Source organism: Ixodes scapularis, unplaced genomic scaffold (assembly GCF_016920785.2).
Source record: "Ixodes scapularis isolate PalLabHiFi unplaced genomic scaffold, ASM1692078v2 PGA_scaffold12__126_contigs__length_90152505, whole genome shotgun sequence".
NCBI classification, from domain to species: Eukaryota; Metazoa; Arthropoda; class Arachnida; order Ixodida; family Ixodidae; genus Ixodes; species Ixodes scapularis.
In genome coordinates this window covers 9,785,904-9,806,223 of record NW_024609838.1, presented here as the reverse complement: position 1 = coordinate 9,806,223, position 20,320 = coordinate 9,785,904, and the positions used below count along the sequence as shown (strand labels likewise).

Sequence of the window (20,320 nt, the reverse complement as noted above, 5' to 3'; positions counted from 1 at the left end):
CTACCTACCCTTTGCTCACCCCCGTAAACCTTGGTCCGAGCGTGAACGGGCTCTGTGAATTAATTCATCGCACCGGAAAGCTCTTACACAAGAGTTCGTGTTGTCCGTCTGGAGGCCACAATCATTATAACGGTGCAGCGGAATGCCGGCAGCGACTGCTCAAAAGAAAAACATATATATTCTTTGTATTTTTTTTTGGTATGTTATTTGTTGATGGTTTATATCAACTTTCAATCGGCGTACGCACGTACCCGAGAAAGCCACACTTCCTCCTCATCCTTTTTCTAGTTTCGAAGTCGGTCAAGTCAGATTTTTTTTGCTGTTTTAATTCTCGTCCTCGCAGTTTTTCAACTCTCTCACGACCAGCACCTTTCCTTTCTACAACTCGCCTTCCCCTTTCCTTCAATTTGTTACGTTTCCTTTTCTCTCTTCTTTGCGGTTGCGAGTGTCTACAGGTCTTGATCCCTTTTTTCTTTTATATTTTGTTTTGTTTCTTGGCTTTTGAAGCGCTCTCCCCTGTGGTTCCCACACTCTGCCGCCTTCAGTCGGTGCCTTGCCGTGAACCGTTTTTGCCGATCTGGAACTCTGTGTCTTTCGCGAGCACACGTGGGACCTCTGGAAAGTCATCTCCAGCGTTCACACTGTTCGTTCTAGACCGACGTGTTTTTGAACGGTTCGGACAATCCGTCACTTTCGCTGGTTCTACCATGTCGTCAGCTAACAGCGAACGGTGAGATAGCCTTCCTTATCTTTCTGTTTAGTGCCGAGTTCTGAAAACGTTGTAGAAGCGGTGCATAACAAGAGAGGAGGTCTTGTGTTGTGGACAGATTTTTTTTTTTTTTATCTGAAAACTGATGTGAACTTTATGATAACACTGTATCCGAGCAAATACGCACGGGTAATATCGCGTCCTTAGTTATATGCCGCTTCATCCAGATCTGTTCCTCGCCAATATGTGGCGGCTCTAGCATAGTTTTAGTCATCCACTGCAGTGACGCGAACATCGATCCTAGGGTAATACCGTTTGCATTCGACATCGAACGTGAATATCATGAGCTGGACGTACACTTTCTCCCAGTGTGCATATAGGCGATTTGTGCTTTGCACAGTTACGAGCACCCATTAAAACAATATTTATAAAATACAAATTTCTACTTGTTGACAGTATCGTAGCCTACAAACATTAGGCGACGTTTTATATGCTGTACGTTGTGCAATAATTGTTTTTAATGTATATTCGTAGCGCTGGTAAATGGTAGTGAAACGAGCAGACGACGTCAAGCTAGACGACGTGCAGACGATGCAATCTGTACCGCATACCCCTGGCGCGCGCGAACGCACGGCACACAGTATGGTAATGAGAGAAAGCTAGCCATTTTTTTTTTCTTCCTATACTGCGTTTTTTTTTTCTTTTTCTTTCTTGAAACAGAAATAAAGGCGGGCAATCCTTTTTGTTTGTTCACTTCGTGATAGCAGAAATGAACAGGTACACGATCTGCTTTTCTCGCCAAATGAGAGATTCAACTTGTTTACATTCCACCCGCCTTATATGCACACTTTTGATCAACACAATTTTGACAACATCGGCAGTCACAAAAATGGCGCTCGGTAACTACCCAGTCCCACCAATAAATGAAGTTGGGTTGTCAACATTGGTAGTCGCTATCAAATTATTCGAATTATCGGATTATCCGAATCAGAACTTCTCGAAGGAGCCGACTGCTGAGCTGATGCAACGTTGTTCGGAGCTAGTGCATTGGTTCGCACACTTGGTTGTGAATGCAACTTAAATTGACTGAAGCATTTTTTTTTAAGAGTTTTATCTGGGTCGGTGGAAAGTGGTCTGGAATTTAAAATGGCAGTATACGTTCGGCCTCCGCTGTCTGGGCAGTAAAAGCCTTCCGGAACTAGAACCGGACTACCTTGGGTTCTCGCCGAAGCGCCGAGGTCTTTGCAATTTCTGCTCAAAGACAGGTTTTTTTAGGTTTCGGTGGCATTCAGACCGCGCACGAGCGGGGTATCTAGTAGCAGACAAGATGGATGAAAAGAAAAGGAAGACAGACACGCTCTTTTGTCGTATCCAGCATATTTACTTTTCCTTCCTAACTGGCTGTCGCTTCTTGTTTTATTCCTCGTCACTTACTTTCCGCAGTGAACGAGGAAGCTAACTAGAATGTCGTGCACTCTAGTCATTTTTTGTTCAGCGCGCTTTTTTTCTGAGTCAGAAAAAAAGTGCGCTGCTGATGCGGCTTCGAATGCAGAACCGAAACTAACGCCGACGGGCCGATAACTAGGATTCGAAGTTTGAAGGCCGATATCTACCTAATTCTCCTAACTACATAATGAATTATAATATTACGTTCTTCCGTTATAAACATCTGGTCTTTACAGAAATAAGTGTCTTTAGTTTGTACTACGAAGACAAGATGGCGCAAGCTACCGTAAAACTTCAAGTCAAAGGAGAAGGAGCTGTTGTCCACTCAATGAGATTGCTTCTTTCTTTACGCTTCCATCGATCCACTAGTACGCGCGGCGTCTGCCTCGTCTGCCTCTCGCCTTGTTTCCGCGCCCCACACACGTATCAGCTCAGCGCCAAGAAACAACAAAACATAATTCACTGGGAGTGCAATAACTTCGATCAGCGTCGTCTTGCGATAACATAGCAGCGTGTCACAATCTTTCAACTAAGGCACGAGTCGCGTTTGAGTGGGCGATCAGCGGAACCGACAGATAATTTTTTTTTCTCCGTCGGAAATCTGGGCCGATCGCAAGCTTACAGCACCCTGGCCGCAAGTGCGAGTTCGTACTGCCGTGCGGACGTGAACGATGAGTTTGTACGTGGTGCGGGGACGGCGCTTTGAGCGCGTACATTCGGCAACTGCGTCGGTTGTGCCCGAAACCGTTGGAACTGCCGGAATCATCGTTGACGACGACGACTGGCGAACTCCAAGACCGTGAGTCGTGTTCAGCGCTACGGGTAGTAGCGCAGTGGGCGTTGCTCCACGTACCCTCTTTCGGTGTGCTTTTTGATCTGATATCGCTAGTCCTGCGCTCACGTGAAACCAACGCCTAGTTGGAGTGTATTTTCTAAAAGTTTGTTGGGGGCTGCAAATACTGAACTTCATATTGTTATGATGCGCGAAGAGCTGTTTTCAGACGTCTGTTTGTGAAAATAGCTGTTTTAAAACAGTCTTTTTCTGTTTTCGTTTTTGGCAGACGAAATTTTTTGAGCAGACGATCAAGTATTTACAGACGATCAGATTTTAACAGATATCTGATTTTAGCAGGCGAAAGGTAACGCAGGCATTCCTTTGTTTTGCGCTTCGCAGACGCGTATGCAGGTTTCATTTGCCGAGTTGCTTAGCTCACAAAAAATCAAGAAAAAAAAATCTAAGATTGAAAGACGAGGAGAAGGATACAAAACAAATTGCTATCTTCGTCAGTCTTGTTCACGGAAAACAATTTCGAATATATTTTCAACCACCAGTTGTTGTGTGAAAAAAACAAAACAAAAAAAAAAACATATTTTTTGGGTATCCCTAAAGTGTATCAGCTTGTTTTTTTTTAACAATTATACATTTATATCACAAAAAAATATAATCACCTGAAAAAATTGTTTTAGTCTCAATTGTTTCCTGTGAAGCGCTTCTCGTTCAAACAAGCCTCGAGTTTCACCCTCACACATCTGTTAACGACGACATATTTAAAAAGTAAGAAATAAGTGGCAGTGGATCGAGTCTTCTAATCTATGCCAAGACGTTTTTGTGGCACTCGAGAAAGTGCCTCGCTAGTGTAGATAAAAGAAGTCCACAAGCTCCTCTTCTCGTTGCCGCAAGCGGCCCACTTCCCCTGTCAAAAGCCACGACGCCTCCTTTTGTCGGAGACAACATTCCCAGTTACGTGTTGTTTGTGTCGCGCCCGACGTTGTTCCATACGTGATGGAGTTACGTCTGTCGTAGCGATGAATTTAGCTTGTTGGGGCAAGGCGGACACGGATCTGGGATACAAAGCGGATATTCCATCTTTGGTGGCGTGACCGTTACAGCTGTCAACGCAGAAAAACAAAACTGTTTTCCCCACGTGTTCACACGACAGACGCACAGCTGTTGCTCGTTAGTTTCGGTAGATTTCTGCATAGTTTGTTTATGGTTCTGATACAGACACGAGTGCCACTTCTGTGGATCCATATCGTTTCTAGGTTAACGAGAAGAAAAGGAGTAGCTTCTCGGATTGGAAGCCGGAATGTAGCATAATTCAAATTGATGTAGTAGTCAATGTTCCTGTAAAAGCGGGGTCTTCTACGTTCACGTCAAATAAAGGCAAAATAGATTTTTATTAATCCAAGGGGCATGTTCTGGCAGGAAGAACTTGAAGAAGAAACTTCCCGAGAAACAATTACCACCGAAGAAAAATGTCAGGTGCCGGTTTTAGGCATATTGGCAGGTTTGTTAGGTCTTCAACCCCCTCTAAGACAATGTAACATAAAGAGGGAAAGCAAAACAGATGGAACTCGATCCCCACTTGTGCATTACCCAGTCGCATTTCTCCAATGTGGATAACCACCAGATTTTTGTAAGTATCGTTTCACGTTACGATTACCACACAAATTCCATGTCCGCATATTTCGAAAAATAGTAGCAATAGAGCAACCTATCGAGTCCAAACTCTCTTTCTGAACGTCGGACCCACCAATTTAGCTTGTTTTCACGCACCAAGTAGCAACCTCGCTCATCGAAAACGCGCATTTGTTTTTTTAAGCACATTATTTTTAAAACTAGGATTGCTCTATTCTAATGACGCATCGTTTCCGCACAAGCGGAGGAGTGGTACTCCACGTAGCCAGCAGCCGAAGGCAAACAGAGCCGTCGCTATCTCGCGTGACCTCGCTCAAATAAACAAAAGGGTTTAGGCTCCTTCAAAGCAGCCAGAGGACGAGATACGTGCCAAGGTCAGGACGTGTTTTTGCTCGTGTCTCATTTTAGGTTCACAAATGAGGAGCTGGAGGACATGCGAGCTACGCTCAATGCCCACGGGCAAGAGCACCTCCTGCAGTTCTGGCCGCAGCTGGACGACGACGAACGTTGCCAGCTGATGACCGACCTGAGGTTAGTTTGCATATGCCATGTTCTGCTCGAGGTTTTTGGCAGATGGGCGAGAGGGGGATTTTGCCCCTCCTTTCCCCGAATTACGGCGATGTCTCGTTAATGTTGGCACCTTCATTCCCACAAAAAAAGTGCCCATAAATCTGAGCTTAATTACGTGACGAAAAGGCCCGCATTTACCCGTTCGTCTCTAGAAATGCTGTTGGCAGGAGCGGGTGATTGCTGCCCCCACCCCCCGTTCCAACGCCCCCGCCAGTCACTGTGCCAATATTTCGGCCGAAGCACCCGCTGTGTGGACGTGGGCTTCTTGCACCGTAGGCGCCATGCAACTGAGATTTCAGTTGTGTCAAGGATCTCCGGGTGGTCTAAATGAATCCTCAGCGCCTCGCTGAAGTTTTCCAGATTCCTTAAGGTTATAGAAAAAATTGTAAGGGTGCAGGCGAGCTGGTGAATAATAACCATGTTGAATTAACCTGAGACTGGGGTAGAGAAGAAACATCAAAGCGTAGAAGAGAATTGAGACGTCGTCCTGTCTATTTTCTGTCTCTTCTACGTTTTTGATGTTTCTTCTCTACCCCAGTCTCAGGTTAATTTAACATCCTTAAGGTTGTTTCGGGGCACGAACCTTGCCAAAACATCCTCCCAGGGGTCAGCCCAGTTACGTATGGAAAGAACAGGTTGGGAGGAAATGAGTCTACGGTAATATCCCTAGAGATAGCCCACCTAAAATCGAGAGCAAATCGGGTGAAAATAAGGAATGGACTATCTTTCGGTGTACATTTGAGAAAAGTTGAGCAAAGGCTATTTTTAGATCATGTTTTCCTGCCAAACTTGTTATCGTGACGAGGGACAAAAAAGGAAAGAGGACCGTACTTCCCAGTCAGTGATGTTCGCTTATATCCTGCCACAGCTGACTGACTGCGTTTACACCTCGGTCATCATTGATCTGAACACCACGATTGAGCGGGCTATTTTTCGGTGTTTAAAAGAAAAGGGCAAATCAACCGAAAAATAGAGGTTTGCTATCTTTCAGGGGTGGGGCCATCGGAAGCACAAAAAAGGTGAGGGGCCACTCACTGTCACGTAACCTCAATGTCAATCACCCTTATAAGGTCCTTCCACAAAGCCTTCCACTCTTTCCACTGTGGCAGAGCAAACGCTGGAAAGGAGGAGACCAGCAATCATGGAGAGCAGAGTGCTTTGTGGAAGGGGTTGGTTCTACTATTCTAAGCCTGTAACAGGCTATAGTAAGATGAGGACCCAAAAAACCATCTTGTTTTCGTAGAAAGGTTTTCGGCACCGGTCGATGGCAGCGAGGTCAAGGACTGGTCTCGGAGGAGTAGCTCCCGCGTATGTGCGGTTGCACCGTTTCCGAGAGTGGCATGACGCTTGCAGGTACATAGACTTTGAGCGGACTTCGAAGGCGTTCAAGCAGGCGACCAACTCAGGCTCCAGCGACCCGGAGAGCCTGGACGACCTCCTGGAGCCCATCCCTGCCGAACAGCAGGGCTCGGTGTCGCGCTGCTCTCGGGAGAAGCTAGAGGCTTACCGGAATGAAGGTTGGTGCTCCGCCTGTGTGCACGTGCCGTGCAAGCGGCATTATGTCATGAGCGTGGACCCAAGCGGGAACATGTAACGTGTGCAGCAACAGGTGAGACTAGAAAACACCTTGTCACAGCGAATGAGATCGTAGAATGCAGCAGCCAGCAAACGAGATCATATAACACTCGGAGCAGTAAATGGGAACATGTAACACTGTAAGCACCAACTGTGTTTGTGCAACACTTACCACAGCAAAATAGCAAATTGTTGTGTGTGTGTTTATACAGCCGGAAGGTAGTCTGCCGTAGTGGGCGTCTGGTGTCTCGGCAGTAGATGAGCAATTTAGCCGTTGCGGTACAATTGCTAGCCTGAGGTCTTTAACGTGCACTTTGCGGTGGTGCCACAGGAAATGGCACTATGTAACACTCGCGGCAGTTATAGGATAGTACCACGTAACACTTGCGGGAGCAAATAGGACCGGGAAACAGCTGTGACGGGAAATGGGACGACAGAAAACTTGCGGCAGCATAGTACAGGGTGTCCCTCAAGAAAACTTACCGGGTTTTCTTCGTTGCCAAAATAAAATATGCATTACCGATTGCTCATTTTCCGCTCAAGTGTAACCCTAGCAGTCCACACTAGATGCCAAAATTTGAGAACTAACTGTTACCTTATTCAAAAGTCATAAACAATTTTCTAAAATTTTCTATCGGAAAATTAGCGGCTGATGGACCTCTCCAATACATAGAGCTGAATGACGCCAGTCACCGAAACCAGGCCCCATTTACCCATTAAAATTTTCAGAAAATTACCTATAACTTTTGACCGATATAACGATTATTTATGGAACATCGGCAGCTGCTTTGGACCACTGATACTACATTTGTGCATTCGGCGATGCATAGCCCATTTTTGCCACGATGAAAATGGCGTAAATAAATTTTGGGGGTACATGCCGTAGATAGAACCAACCCTTGTGGCAGTTTGTTTGCCCCGCGACTGACGCCGTCGCGCCTGCGCAGGCCTGCGCCTGGTGTCGGAGGGCAAGGTGGCGGCGCTGCTGCTCGCCGGGGGCCAGGGCACGCGCCTCGGGGTGCCGTACCCCAAGGGCATGTACGACGTGGGGCTGCCCTCCCACAAGACCCTCTATCAGCTGCAGGGGGAGCGCCTCTACAGACTCGCGCAGCTCGCCGAGGAAGTGACTGGCAAGCGCGGCAACGTGCCCTGGTGAGTTCCCCGCACCGACGCTTTATTGGACCGCCTCTACACGCTCCACACCTAGACGTAGCTCTTTACACGCCTTTGTGTTCGACCATGACCAAATGTGTTGCCTTTTCCACTCCTCTCCAACTGTTTGGGTCACACTTTCGCCCCTTTGCCTTTGGTGGCGCTTCGTGCAACTACATTATAGCTGTCATGTAACAGCGAAGCTGCGACTGTGACTGATCACTCTCTCTTTCTCGTTCCATGTTCAGGTACATCATGACGAGCGAGCACACCAAGGAGCCGACCCTGGAGTTCTTTGCCAAGCACGACTTCTTCGGCCTTCAGGAGGACAGCCTGGTGGTGTTTGAGCAGAACATGATGCCCGCCTTCACCTTCAGTGGCAAGATCATCCTTGAGACGCCCTGCAAGGCGAGTGACGCGACCTGAGTTGCACGATGAGCCGCCGCTAGGCGTCGAAGCGTGCCCGAACTTCCATTCTCCGGGGCACTATGGTGTTAACAGGGAGCCGTCGCTTGACCTTAAAAAGGAAGGTAACGAAGATACCTAATAATTGTAAGTATGTGGGCATATTACAAAACAGTGTACAGTGTGCGGCGGCAAAACATATTTACGGCAGCGATGCGATCCCTGCACCTTTTGCGCCACAGCGCTTACTCCGCTACATCCCGCTACATTTTGCCAAAATGGGATGAATTCGCGCCAGCGTTGCTCCAAAACTGGTTTTCGCTTTGTTCATACTGAAAATATAATAAATAAAGCTCCGTTACACGGCCAGATCGTTATTGTAGGCTGGTGGGAATTTTTAAAACTCGATTGTCGCCCATATAACATTCTATTTGATTTGATCTTTGTATCAAACATTGACAGTACTCGGAAGTTTCGCAATTTTTCTCGTGTTCATTGTCTGTTCTGGTTGGATAGCTAGCATCGTTAAGTGTGCTTGTCATTGTGCAGTGGTATACAGCAGTGAGGCGACAGTCACGTAGTAGGCGTTGCAATTTTAGATTTTTTTTTGCTTTGCCGCAGCGCATCCACGTGCTGCGGCAAAGCACACATTGCATCATCGTTTGAAAGCATGCGCATATACCTGTGCTTTTAACGAGGGACTCAACCCCAAACGAAGCGCATGATTTTTCATCAAGTCGATAGCACTTGGCAACAGAGCCTTTCATAGGACATCTGAGACACATTTTTCGGTGGCACACAGAGGCACACTCAATCTGACCACCAAACTGAGCTGATCGTTCATTTTGAACTCTAACTTTACAGCTTGGCCGTCCAAAGTACAGTCAATAATCTCGAAACTTTTGAAGAAGCCGCGTTCTGCCCCTTTTGTATTCTCAGCAGAATACACATTCTTTATACATTGTGTGAAAATGTTTTGAATCGTCACCCACAGGTGGCGATGTCTCCTGACGGGAACGGCGGCCTGTACAGCGTCCTGCAGCGCAAGGGCATCCTGGCGGACATGGAGCGACGCGGGGTGCGCTACATTCACGTCTACTGCGTCGACAACATCTTGGTCAAGATGGCCGACCCCACCTTCGTCGGATACTGCGTCTCCAATGAGGCGGACTGCGCCGCCAAGGTACGTCGCTGTGCATCATCGTGTCTCTGCATTCACCCTGTCGCGGTTAGTCGGAACGCGTTGCCTCACCGCGGAGCAAGTGGGTCGAAGACCCGCTCCCGTTTCTGCAAAACACCGTGAGATGGCGCAGCATGACAGGAGCTCAAGGAGTTGTCCTTATTTGTGCCCACATTTTCGAGGCCGTGGGGCTTGCAACCGCGCCTGTGCGAAAGCCGTACGGTTTGCGATCGTGCCTGCGCACAGAGCCACAACCCGACGGTGCCCCGCTGGGGGATGCGCAAAGTCGGAGTGGAATTTTGGCCCCCTTCCTCCTGACCTTGTAAATGATTGAGTGCGTTAACAGACAGTTCGAGAATAGTGAATGCTAAAGCTTTGCGTATGCAAAGAATAGCGTCGTCGCCACTGCGCATGCACCGAACGCTAACTATGTTTTGCACTTTTCGCACGCTATTTTAGCATACGCTATTTTTCGGAATTGTCATGCATATGCAAAGAGTCGTTGCTTTACTCCAAGGAGGATTTGTGATGAGAATTTGGCTCCCTAGGCCCAAGGGATACCGGGGGCACTGCCCTCGGCCCTGGGGGGGAGGGCTGGTTTGCCCCCCACTCAAAAACAAGTTGATACGCCACTGGTCACCGACTATCCCGAATGCCTTTTGAACTTTGCGCCGGCCAACCCTAGCAGAAAGAGCAGTGACTTATGCACAAGAGGACTGTTCAAAGCTTATAAGCTGGTTCACATACTACTTGCAACTTCTTACGACCGTGTGCCTCAGAACCTTTTCAAAGCTCTTGACAATGAGGGATCACACTGGCTCCATCGATTGGGTAGCCGTGGAACTCTCGCAGTTACATTTCCTTTTTGTTTTTTTAGCGCGTCATTCTTCGTATTTATTTGAGTACTTACATTTGATCTTGCAAATAGTGCAGAGGCTTTGCTTTCGTGAAATGCAGTTGCAGGGCTACCTCATAGGTGGCGCCAACATGCCAGCGTGTTCTCTCATCGTAAGAGACAGTGAGAACTCTGTCCTAAGCAAGTAAGGCGATTGCGTGAACAGGCCTTAATTAACAAATTTTGGGCTGGGATAATTGAATTTAGATTGGGATTTCACTAATAGCTTAATGTTTAGTAGGCTAAAAGAAAGAAGGTAGACAGTCAAAAGCCTGCTTTTCGTTACGAAATTTTGAAAACATAGCGGACTATTTCATACCTCCTTTCCTTCGAAAGCTCTCTGCCTTTCCACCGGCTCTTTGCCTTTTTATTGTGATACATCCGCAGGCTCAGCTCACGCATTGGACGCGAGGACTGCGTCACTATGCGACTCTGTTCACCCCTAACCTGACAGTGCGGTAGGGGCTACGCGCTTGCCCGACCAGTCAGCCGCCTCCCTTTCATCACCTGACCGCGTTCTCTGCACGTGGGTATGCGCCAGGGAGCATGATCACGTGGCAAATGATAGAAGTGTGGCTGGCCCAATGAGCTTGTAGCTTTCCACAGCACTGTCAGCCTAGGGACAAACAGGGTGGGCAAAGCAACTTTTGTCCGAAGTTTGAGCGACGGGCTAATCTTCTAGGGGGAGAATGGCGATGTCCGGGTACACAAATGAGGGTTCGAGCAAGAGGGGAGTTCATCCCTTCTCTCTTCTTGAATTGTTTGGTACGTTGCACGGTTTGTGAGTTGAGGAGGAAAGCGAAAGATGTTGAAAAATCATTTCACAACCCCTTTAAGAATCGTAAACTAAACACAAAAGGACTGTTTGAAGCCCCGAATGGTCGCGGTTGCTTGGCAGGTTGTGGAGAAGGCGTTTCCGACGGAGGCCGTGGGCGTGGTGTGTCGAGTGAAGGGCCGCTTCCGGGTGGTCGAGTACAGCGAGGTGTCGCTGCGGACGGCGCAGCGGAGGAACGCCGACGGGCGGCTCACGTTCAACGCGGGCTCCATCTGCAACCATTTCTTCACCTTGGACTTCCTCAAGCGAGTCTCCGCGTACGTCTGTGCCCTTTCGTTTTTTTCCCTTTCCGTTTTTTCGACGGCAAGATCTGTCTCTTTGGTTCGCGTTACACTGTGCGGCTTCATCAATTCTCTGAGTTCAAACTGATGCCCATGAAGAAAAGTCAGCAGGCATGAAACTGGCACTGTGTAAATGTTGAATTTCTTTAACACCCTCTTTTTAATCTCGGATGAATTGAAATTTAGTATTTTGTTTGTCAACATTTATTTACACATAAAAAAATACACATGGAGAAACAGTGAAAGATTAAGGGCTTGTTACGGGACCTAGTTTCTCTAGATTGCAACTTTGGCACTAATGTTTGCGTAAAATGATACAGTGCAGTTCTACAGTGCCCAAGTTCTAGAAAATGCAAGGGCATTGAGTGGCAGGCAGATTTTAATACAAATAAAAGATCTACAAAACTGCAACCAAGCATGGAAGTTAACTGAGCACAGAGATGAACCAAACTGTATCAAACCAGTTACAACATTCTGTGAAACATGAAGGCAAGGCAAAGGTGTCAAAAGAGATTTCCGAAATAACAAATCGTGGTTGTAATGATAGTAAAGCTCAAGGCAGCTGTCACATACAATCCGAATCAGTCTTTCACGTGAGAAAAAATAAGCTTGTGGTTATGTACAATCATTTTGAGTACGTACTTCTGACGTGGTGCCCTTTTGTCTTCTGCAACCCCAGCGGGAGCAGCCTTCAGTACCACGTGGCCAAGAAGAAGATTCCGCACGTGAACGACCAGGGCGACATTGTTCGCCCCGAAAAGCCCAATGGCGTCAAGCTCGAGATGTTCGTCTTTGATGTGTTTGAGTATGCAGAGTGAGTGCGGCCAAGACATTCATCCTGAAGTCATTAACAAGGGAAAGTTTTGTTTGAGGAAACTTGCAATACTTCTAACCCCTCAAAGGGAGCTTTTGAGGGGTTAGAATGTCATTTATTTGACTTCCTATTGAACTGTTCCATTCATGCACGGCTATGGAAGTGGTCTCAAGCGGTGTAAAAGTTTTGACTCTTCTCTCTAAAGAGAGGGTGTTGTTAGAAAGGTAGAGAGCTATTTGAGTTTACTTCTGGATTATTTCAGTCGTATTCAGCGCTGTGAAAGTTCCTATTACCCTCTTTGAGGAAATGGTGTTGTTAGGACAGTACAAAGCTATTTGACACTTTCTTAAAAAAAATATTGTGCACACTGCTATATAAGTCGCCTTGAGCATTCAGAAACTGTACTACACTTTTTTTTTTTTTTAAATAAGGGTGTTATGTTGGGGGAGTTAGAGTTCTGTTTAAATTCCTTTTTGATTATTGTATGGAATACAGCTCTATGTAAGAGTGCAGAGTGAGAAGTAAGCTGATTTTTTTTTGGATTGCCAAGAAGTACCACAGGAGAGCTGGCTTATTGCCAGCTTTCCCTCCAGAATATTCTCTTCCTATTTATTTAATTTTAGAGCGCAGCTCTTAGGCGCCAGTTTCCGGGTTGAGTGGCGTCTCCGTCGGCGTAACCGCGCACGTTGTACTATGGGACGTTTCCCTGCTAAATTTAGTGGAGGAATTTTGCCGCTAAATTTAGCAGGAAATTTTCTTGGTAAATGTAATGGGGAAATTTTTCCGCTATATTTAACGGGGAAATTGACGTCCCATGACCTCAACACCAATTCAGTTTCCCCGCTAAATTTAGCGGGGTAAAGGACGTCACGACTTCGTGTCACCCCACTCATGAACGAAAACAGCGGCAAGAAAAAAAGGAGGAAGAGAGAAGGTGGGGCATACCCTCCCCTCCGCACCCTCCCCTCCTCTTCCTCAATAGCTGTGCTCTAGTTTCGCATTACAGAGATTCGTAAACGTCTCTCACCTTTTTTATTTCAAAGGATTCTAAGAGATTTGGTGAAGCTGTACAACATTTTCTGATGGTAGTCACTGCAACGTTTGTTACATGGCAGTAACTTCCACGTCTGGGAGGTGCTGCGAGAGGACGAATTTTCGCCGCTCAAGAACGCGGACGGCGCCGAGAAGGACACTCCCACGACTGCCCGCCACGCTCTGTACGGACTGCACCGACGCTACGTGCTTGGGGCGGGCGGAAAGTTTGTGGACGACGACGGCTGTCCCATCTCTTTGATCCCAAGGTATGCAGTTTTCTTTTTATTACTCAATTGTTTTTTGTTTGTTTTTTCGAACTGTCGTTGGTACCTTGCACTCCTGGAAAGATGGAAAAAGATGGCACGTGAACACTGTCTTGATTCCTGTGTGTTTTGCATGAGGTTTGACAGCGTTGCTTCGAAGCTGTCGTCTGCGGAATAGTTTGTTCCCAGCAACTAAGGAATGTTGATGTTTCTGCATGGGCTGTTTTGAAATTTAGTTTGTCTTAGTGCTGAATGCTGAAAGTTCATGGAAAGTTTCTTGGTGTAAACCAGTATGTGTTCCTTTGGTAATGTGGAGATTTGAAGTGAAGGAGCTGAGTGGTGTTTTGATGGAACCTCAATGCCTTTTCCCTAGAGTTTATGTTTTTATTCTGGTGGTGCGAGCAAAAGAGCTGGGATCGTTGGAACGATTCTGTTCTCGATTTCAAACTGGCAATCTTCCATTGAAAGTTTGAGGTTCTAGATGGAGTTTTGAAAGACTCCTCTGCTTTGTTACGGAGATGAAAGCAGTCTCATGATTTCAAATTAGTATGTTCTTAATCTGTCTGACTGATAATTTTAAGAATAATGCATAGTTAACAATTTTTCCGTAACTAGTATTGAGACCTTACTGACACTATAGTGCAATGCATGCTTGTGTGTGTGATGTTTGCATCTTGTGTTTGCAAAGGTAATTTTTCTCAAATAATTCAACGAGACATTCCTTCGATGAATCCTCTTCGTGCTTCTGCTTTTCTCTTGCCGACCCTGGCTGTAATGCCATGATTGTGATTTTCGTAGTGACACTGATGAAAAAATTATGTATGAAGTTCTTTGTGCTTGTGCAGTCGTTAACTACGAGGCCTATGCTAGCTTATAGGCATCATACATACACACTGGTAGGTGCATGAAAGCACAAATAATTGCAGTGTATCGCAATGAATGGCCACTAATAACAGAAGCAAAATATTTCTTGAACAGTTTGCTACTAACCACATAACTAACAGCTAAAATAGTTAAAGTAGGTAGAATATTATCGATACATTCTTCAGGGCACCATGGTAATATAATGTATTATACATAACCATCTAACAATCGATAGTGCTTTTTTTTAAACCTTAGATGAGGCGGAAAGCAATTCTCATGGAGCAATTTATTTGGCACATGCTTTTACTGCTGTGGAAAACTATAATACTAATTGAAAAAAAAAGATTAACTTTTTTTTAGAACTGTTACTTAAAATTGGGTGCCTACTTGTAGTAGTAACCTAAGAATGTCGACCTGTAAAAGTGGGCAAGCTTTGCGATTGTGTCGAGCTAACCCAGAGGCTCCCCCGTGTCGACCGCTACTCTCCTAGCGCGCCGGTGCAAAGCGCTGAAACTCGACGCGCGTGCCAATGCAATGAGGGGAAACTCGACGCACGCGTCAGGGGCATGCCATTGTGCGGTGCACAATTACAAAGTCCAAACTCCACGCGAAATAAAACAAGCGTAACCAGGGCAACCGAGCACAACAGAAGTGTGCATGCCATTTAAAGAAATCTGCGATCATTTCCTCCAACCCCGATTCAGAAGCTGGCAATTCTGTTGAGCAGTGCTTCCTGAACTTTTCTGTATTGTCAAGCACTGATATAAGGCATGTTTCTATAATGCTCTATGAAAAGAACCCGCATACTTATTTGTATTGATAGTCGGTGACAGGTCAGGAGTTCAGGGGTAAGCTTCTCCCACTTCCTTCCTATTAAACAGAGCAAATGCTGAAAGGAGGCGACCTCCTCTCCAGCGTTTGTTCTGCTAAAGTGGGAGGAGTTTTCCCCGAACTCTTAATTTAGTTTTCTATTACCAATCAATCATTTATTGAAGAAAGGTTGCAAATGATTGGCTTTTCGTGTTTGTGTACTTTGCGACAAGCTACACAATGCAGATTTACTTAGGAAAGACTCGTATAAATATGTTTAGGGATCCGCTTTAGAGAGCATGGCCATGCCTGATGCACAGATTGGATATCTGTATGGACATGCTTGGATCTAGTATAAATTTGTTGAGCCTTGCCATAGCTCTGCCACTGTTGCATGAATGTGCAGTGTAGTGACACGCATGCCTTGCCTTGCACGAACCCTTCCCCACGTCAGCTCTGCGGAAAAGTCGACGGAGAACGGACACGGCGATCACAAGAGGTAACAGGGGCTCCTCCTTCTTTAGTCGAAGTCATTGTGAAACAATTTTTACTTCCCGGGCTGCATACCTTCTAAAACCTTAGTATTGGCATTAGTTTTCTTATGTTTCTAGTCAGGTGGTAGCATTTCTTGCTGCATAACTTCACTAGTAATCTTACACAGTTTTGCAACATGAAGCCTCACATGAGCAGAACCGGGAACCTGTCTAGTCATGCGACTAAAGCGTATAATAAGGCCTTTGGCATAGGGATTTTCGGCATCTCAGGGAAGCGGAATCGGAAACCCATTTATGCCAGGTTGTCTAGAGCAGTTCTCTGGACCTGGCAGTGTATCACACGTGTTATGTGCGGAATACTACTGAATGCAGACGTGTCGTCTTTTTTGCAACGTGCGAGGAGAAAAGGTGGCCATCATATAAAAAACTTAGTGTTGTGCGAATATTCAAAATTTCGAGTAGTAGTTTCGAATAATACGCTATTCGACATTCGCTTCCAGAGGAACTGCGATATTCGTATCTTTCGAAGTGTTGGTCGCGGCGGGTTAGCCCCGTTGAGTGCACTTCTTAACCGAGCATGGGTGCACTGCGGAGAAGCAACACCTGCGGAAGCAAGCTTCGTGGGTGCTGCTTCTCCGCAGTGCACCGGTGCTCGGTATGAAGCGCACTCAGGGGGGTAACCCGCCGCGATCTACACGGTGTCACAAAAAAAAGAAAAAACTTCACAGGGTTTTTCACCGCAAAAATAAACTAGGCATCGCCAAACGCTCATTCTCCGCCCAACGGTAGCGCTAGAGGTCACAATTAGATGCCAAAGTTTCAGCTTGATCCGATACCTTATTCAAAAGTTAAGAGTGATTTTCTGAAAATTTCAATGGGAAAATGGAGCCCGTGTTCGGTTTCTGGTGCCATAAAGCCCCATGTATTCGAAAATTCCGCCGGCTGCCAATTTCCCATTGAAAATTTGAGAAAATCACTCACAACTTTATACTGAAACTGAAGCTGGCATCTGGTTGTGACCTCTAGTGCGACCTTTGGATGGAGAATGAGCGTTTGGCGATGCCTAGTTAATTTTTGTGGTAAAAAAAAAAAAAAAAGAAAACCTTGTAAATTTTTTTTTTTGTGACACCCTGTACACTTAGAAAAGTAATAATATCAGAGTTGCATGTTTGGGAGAAAAGCACACGTTCAGAACGGGATGGTGCACGCGCGTGCCTCATGTATTTTACAAGAAACAAACAAATTGTGAATGTTGATATCTGCATTGCAGTAAAATGTTCAACATTGAACTGTGACTGTTATGCAAGAGTGTGTTAGGCAGAATGATGAACGCATACCTGCATTCATCATTCATGATTCTTTTTTTTTTTTTTAAGTTCGAGATTGAGGAATGAGTATTTGCACATAGCAAAATTTGTAAATCAACTCAAATAGGTGTAGCGGTTTTATTTTATGCCAAACCTGTTGTTTACTTGCTAGCCTAAGGCATGGGACTTTCTAAGGTCAAAGTGCATAAATATAGATTAAAATTAGCTTAAAATGGAAAAGTGGAAGCTTGGAAAGAACCTTCGCAAGTTTAGCTGGGATTTCATTTAAGCATGGTGCAACAGTAGTGAAAGGCTTGGAGAAACTACTATTCAATATTTGAGTTGACATTGCTCGGCCAAGAAACCACTACTCGCTTCACATTTGCTTGGAACACGAAGTCCACTATTCGCACATTATTAATTGATTGCGAATGAAGTGCAAATAATGCTTTGTCCCAAAAATGGGAAGTGAAGATTTGAACAATGCACTTACCTTTCCTGCACTTCATATTTTGCCAAGGTTATTCTGTAGCCAGCAGTGACGGGTTATCTCTGTGTGCGCTCCACAATGCTGCACAGTTGAATTTGTTTCAAAATCCGTGTTAACTGCAAAGAATTCTGTGCTACGTTCTCGGGCCAGGGCAGGGTTGAGAACTCTTGTTGTGCGAAGCATTTAGTGTGCCAAAAGTGCGGAGGCAGGAGCTTTACAAGTGCTAACTGAAATCTGGTTTGTGCTAATTTCTTGGTTTCTGTTTTCTCCCTTCACGCAGCCAAAAAGAGGACCTCAAGTATGAAAACCCCGTGGTGTGTGAGATCTCGCCCCTTATCACTTATGACGGCGAGGTGAGTAAAACAGTTTGGCGATCACCCTTCGAGTTCGTGGGCAAACACTCATTCACTTGCATGCTTTGCTGAGAAATAAGTGTGAGAGTTTCTCACAAAAGACTGAGACGATGGAAGCATCCTTGGTTGGGACATTGACTTTTTTTTTGTCGGGAATAAAACAGGGTTGCAGTAAAAGCAGTTCTGATTGCAACATGAGGTAAAAATTAAACTAAAATAAAAAAAAAAAAACGTGACTTTAAGCTGGGATGTTGAATGTTGCCATTGCCTGTTATTTGCGACCCTCTGGTAATGTTCCAAACAAGGTTCAACATCTCAGTGGGCACAATCTCAGCGGCCTTAAGGCCCGTTCACACTCTTGCAACTGCTTGCGACCTCTTAAACCTGGGTTCCTTAAAACTTCTTAAACCAGAAAACACACTGGCGCCATCTATTGGGAAGCAGTGTAAACTCGGCGGTCCGGCATATTTTTTTTCATTTCTCGCGCAATATCCTTTCTTTTTTTGGCTCGAAAAACTTTTGTCAATGTTATAAACGAGCCTTTCTATGGGTATTACGCACATTTGACCTCGGAAATCCTGCAAAACTTTCGCTTTTGTGAAATGCAGTTCTAGGGTCACCGCATAGATGGCGCCACAATGTCAGTGTGTTCCCTCATTCTAGAAACATTTAAGAAGTTGTAAGAGATCTCGTCTCTCTCAGTCGTACTCGGTCGCAAGAGTGTGAACGGGCCTTTATAAACATTTGTGGCGATGAAGCGGGTTTAGAATCGAATCAAGGTGGATTAAGGTTCATTTTGTTTAGTGACAAACGGGAAAACGACACAAGAAATTAAGAAGACTATTTGACGTTCACAGCGTGGAAACTGGTATCCGTCTAAACGCTACATTTCTCGCAGGGACTCGAGGAGTACGTCAAGGACAAAAAGTTCACTCCCCCTACGCTTCTCCAGTGTCCCGACGAGGAGTCCATCTTCGCAAACGGCGAGAACGGAAGCCGAAAAGACTGAGTCTTCGAGACCGGCCATCGAAATCCATTTACGTTTTTCTCCGGAACATTCCTTCGACGTCTTCTTTTTTTTCATGTAGAGGCGCCCGAGTACTGCCATGCAGCACAAGGGCGTCCTTGCCAGATGGTTCCAGGGACCCGGGAACGCCGTAGCACTGTAAATATGGCAGCTGTACATAGGGGAAAAAAAGGGTGCACCGCTTCCAGAACGGGGCGTTTTTTTAAAGCCGGCACACGCCTGCAGCCGAACGTAGGGTTGCCGTGAGCTCTTAGAGCTACGTTAACTCAACTTCGAGTTAATGCTTTGCACGAAAAAGACCCACACGTTTTGCCTTACGCAGGGCACACCTACAGCCGTTCGTTACCGTTTGCAGTGGAGTTCTATCAAACGATGAGGTTCTGAGATTACGACGATCTTCACTATAATCGGTGAGAGGTTAAGAACCCGCTAAACATACCGGCCTCGAGTGCAAGCTTTCTGCCTTTTGTCAACACGTCGTGCCACGAGCCGTGGGGCACCTGCTGGATTCCTAGCCTGGTCACCGACCGTTGAATTACGAGCGGGTGAAATGTGCTCGACCATGTCGCCAGGAACCAACCGTTGCCTCTGCCTCCTCATTTGGTGAGCGACTTCGGTAGATACAGCAACGACTTGCTGTTTGTGTGTGTTGCTGTAAGGTGGATACGCGAGTCGTTTTGTTTTTCGTGCGAGTTTCTCCATCTCTTCTGTATATTTTATAGCTTTACTCCCAACTTCTCGCTTCGCCGAGATCAATCTATACTCATCCTCGACGAGCGATGTATCGACTCTCGACTGCCGGACGTTTTTTCTGTGAAGGAGTTCCGAGACCATGTTTCTCTTGTTATGCCTGGTTGGGAAGTTTTCGGTACTACAGTGGGATTCCTGGGGGCTTGAAGACGATTTGCTTGTTCTCGCAGTCCTTTCGAGCTGCACTGCATCTTACATCTGGCAAAAACCTAAGCTTTCGGGTGGTTCTACAGCTATTTTCGCGCATGTTTTGAGGGTGGTGTAATGGTATCTGTTATGCATCTTTTTCTTCTTTTTAGAGTATGTAAAAATTGTCATTGGTTATATAAGATTCTTGGGGGATGTATTGTGTCACTTGGTCGGGCATTCGGGCTGCCAGACCGTTTTTAATTAAAGTTCTACTCGTTTTTGTAAGTTTTGTTTTTAATTTTTTGATGCTGACGGTGGCACTGCTTTCCCTGTTTTGTGCAATTTCCATGCATTTATGTGTCGTGCAGGATTATTTTTCCGGTGTGCACTGTAGGTCGTCACGAAATCCCTGTAGCTAATATGGCGGCCTTTGTCGCCCAAAGTGGAAAGTTAGGCTAGTTTGAGAAATATTTTACATTTTTCACTGCCTCGTACAAAATAAATATATCTGGAAAAA

At 45.8% G+C, this 20,320-nt stretch overlaps 2 protein-coding genes across 7 annotated transcripts in view; both read left to right on the top strand.

Moving 5' to 3' along the window:
* LOC8033691 (UDP-N-acetylhexosamine pyrophosphorylase) overlaps window positions 1-20,320 on the top strand; it is a 22,689-nt gene extending 2,369 nt beyond the window's left edge. For 2 of the 6 annotated variants that reach the window (XM_042289412.1, XM_042289414.1), the window contains exons 3-13: window positions 4,983-5,105; window positions 6,498-6,661; window positions 7,667-7,871; window positions 8,120-8,279; window positions 9,271-9,459; window positions 11,250-11,443; window positions 12,147-12,281; window positions 13,397-13,582; window positions 15,708-15,752; window positions 17,825-17,897; window positions 18,796-20,320. In XM_042289412.1, coding sequence (XP_042145346.1) covers window positions 4,983-5,105; window positions 6,498-6,661; window positions 7,667-7,871; window positions 8,120-8,279; window positions 9,271-9,459; window positions 11,250-11,443; window positions 12,147-12,281; window positions 13,397-13,582; window positions 15,708-15,752; window positions 17,825-17,897; window positions 18,796-18,906 — 1,585 coding nt within the window. In that variant the 3' untranslated portion in view covers window positions 18,907-20,320. Of the gene's footprint in view, window positions 1-496; window positions 2,955-4,982; window positions 5,106-6,497; window positions 6,662-7,666; window positions 7,872-8,119; window positions 8,280-9,270; window positions 9,460-11,249; window positions 11,444-12,146; window positions 12,282-13,396; window positions 13,583-15,707; window positions 15,753-17,824; window positions 17,898-18,795 lie in introns of those variants that run through there. The other 4 variants (XM_029974856.4, XM_042289410.1, XM_042289411.1 and 1 more) reach the window with 4 other exon arrangements.
* LOC120839153 lies at window positions 192-734 on the top strand. Its single transcript, XM_040209393.3, has one exon. It carries the CDS (start codon window positions 201-203, stop codon window positions 732-734), a length of 534 nt encoding a protein of 177 aa, XP_040065327.2. The 5' UTR covers window positions 192-200.

Coding starts and splice junctions, on each gene's coding strand:
- LOC120839153 (XM_040209393.3), top strand. CDS start 201: ATGTTATTTGTTGATGGTTTATATCAACTTTCAATCGGCGTACGCACG.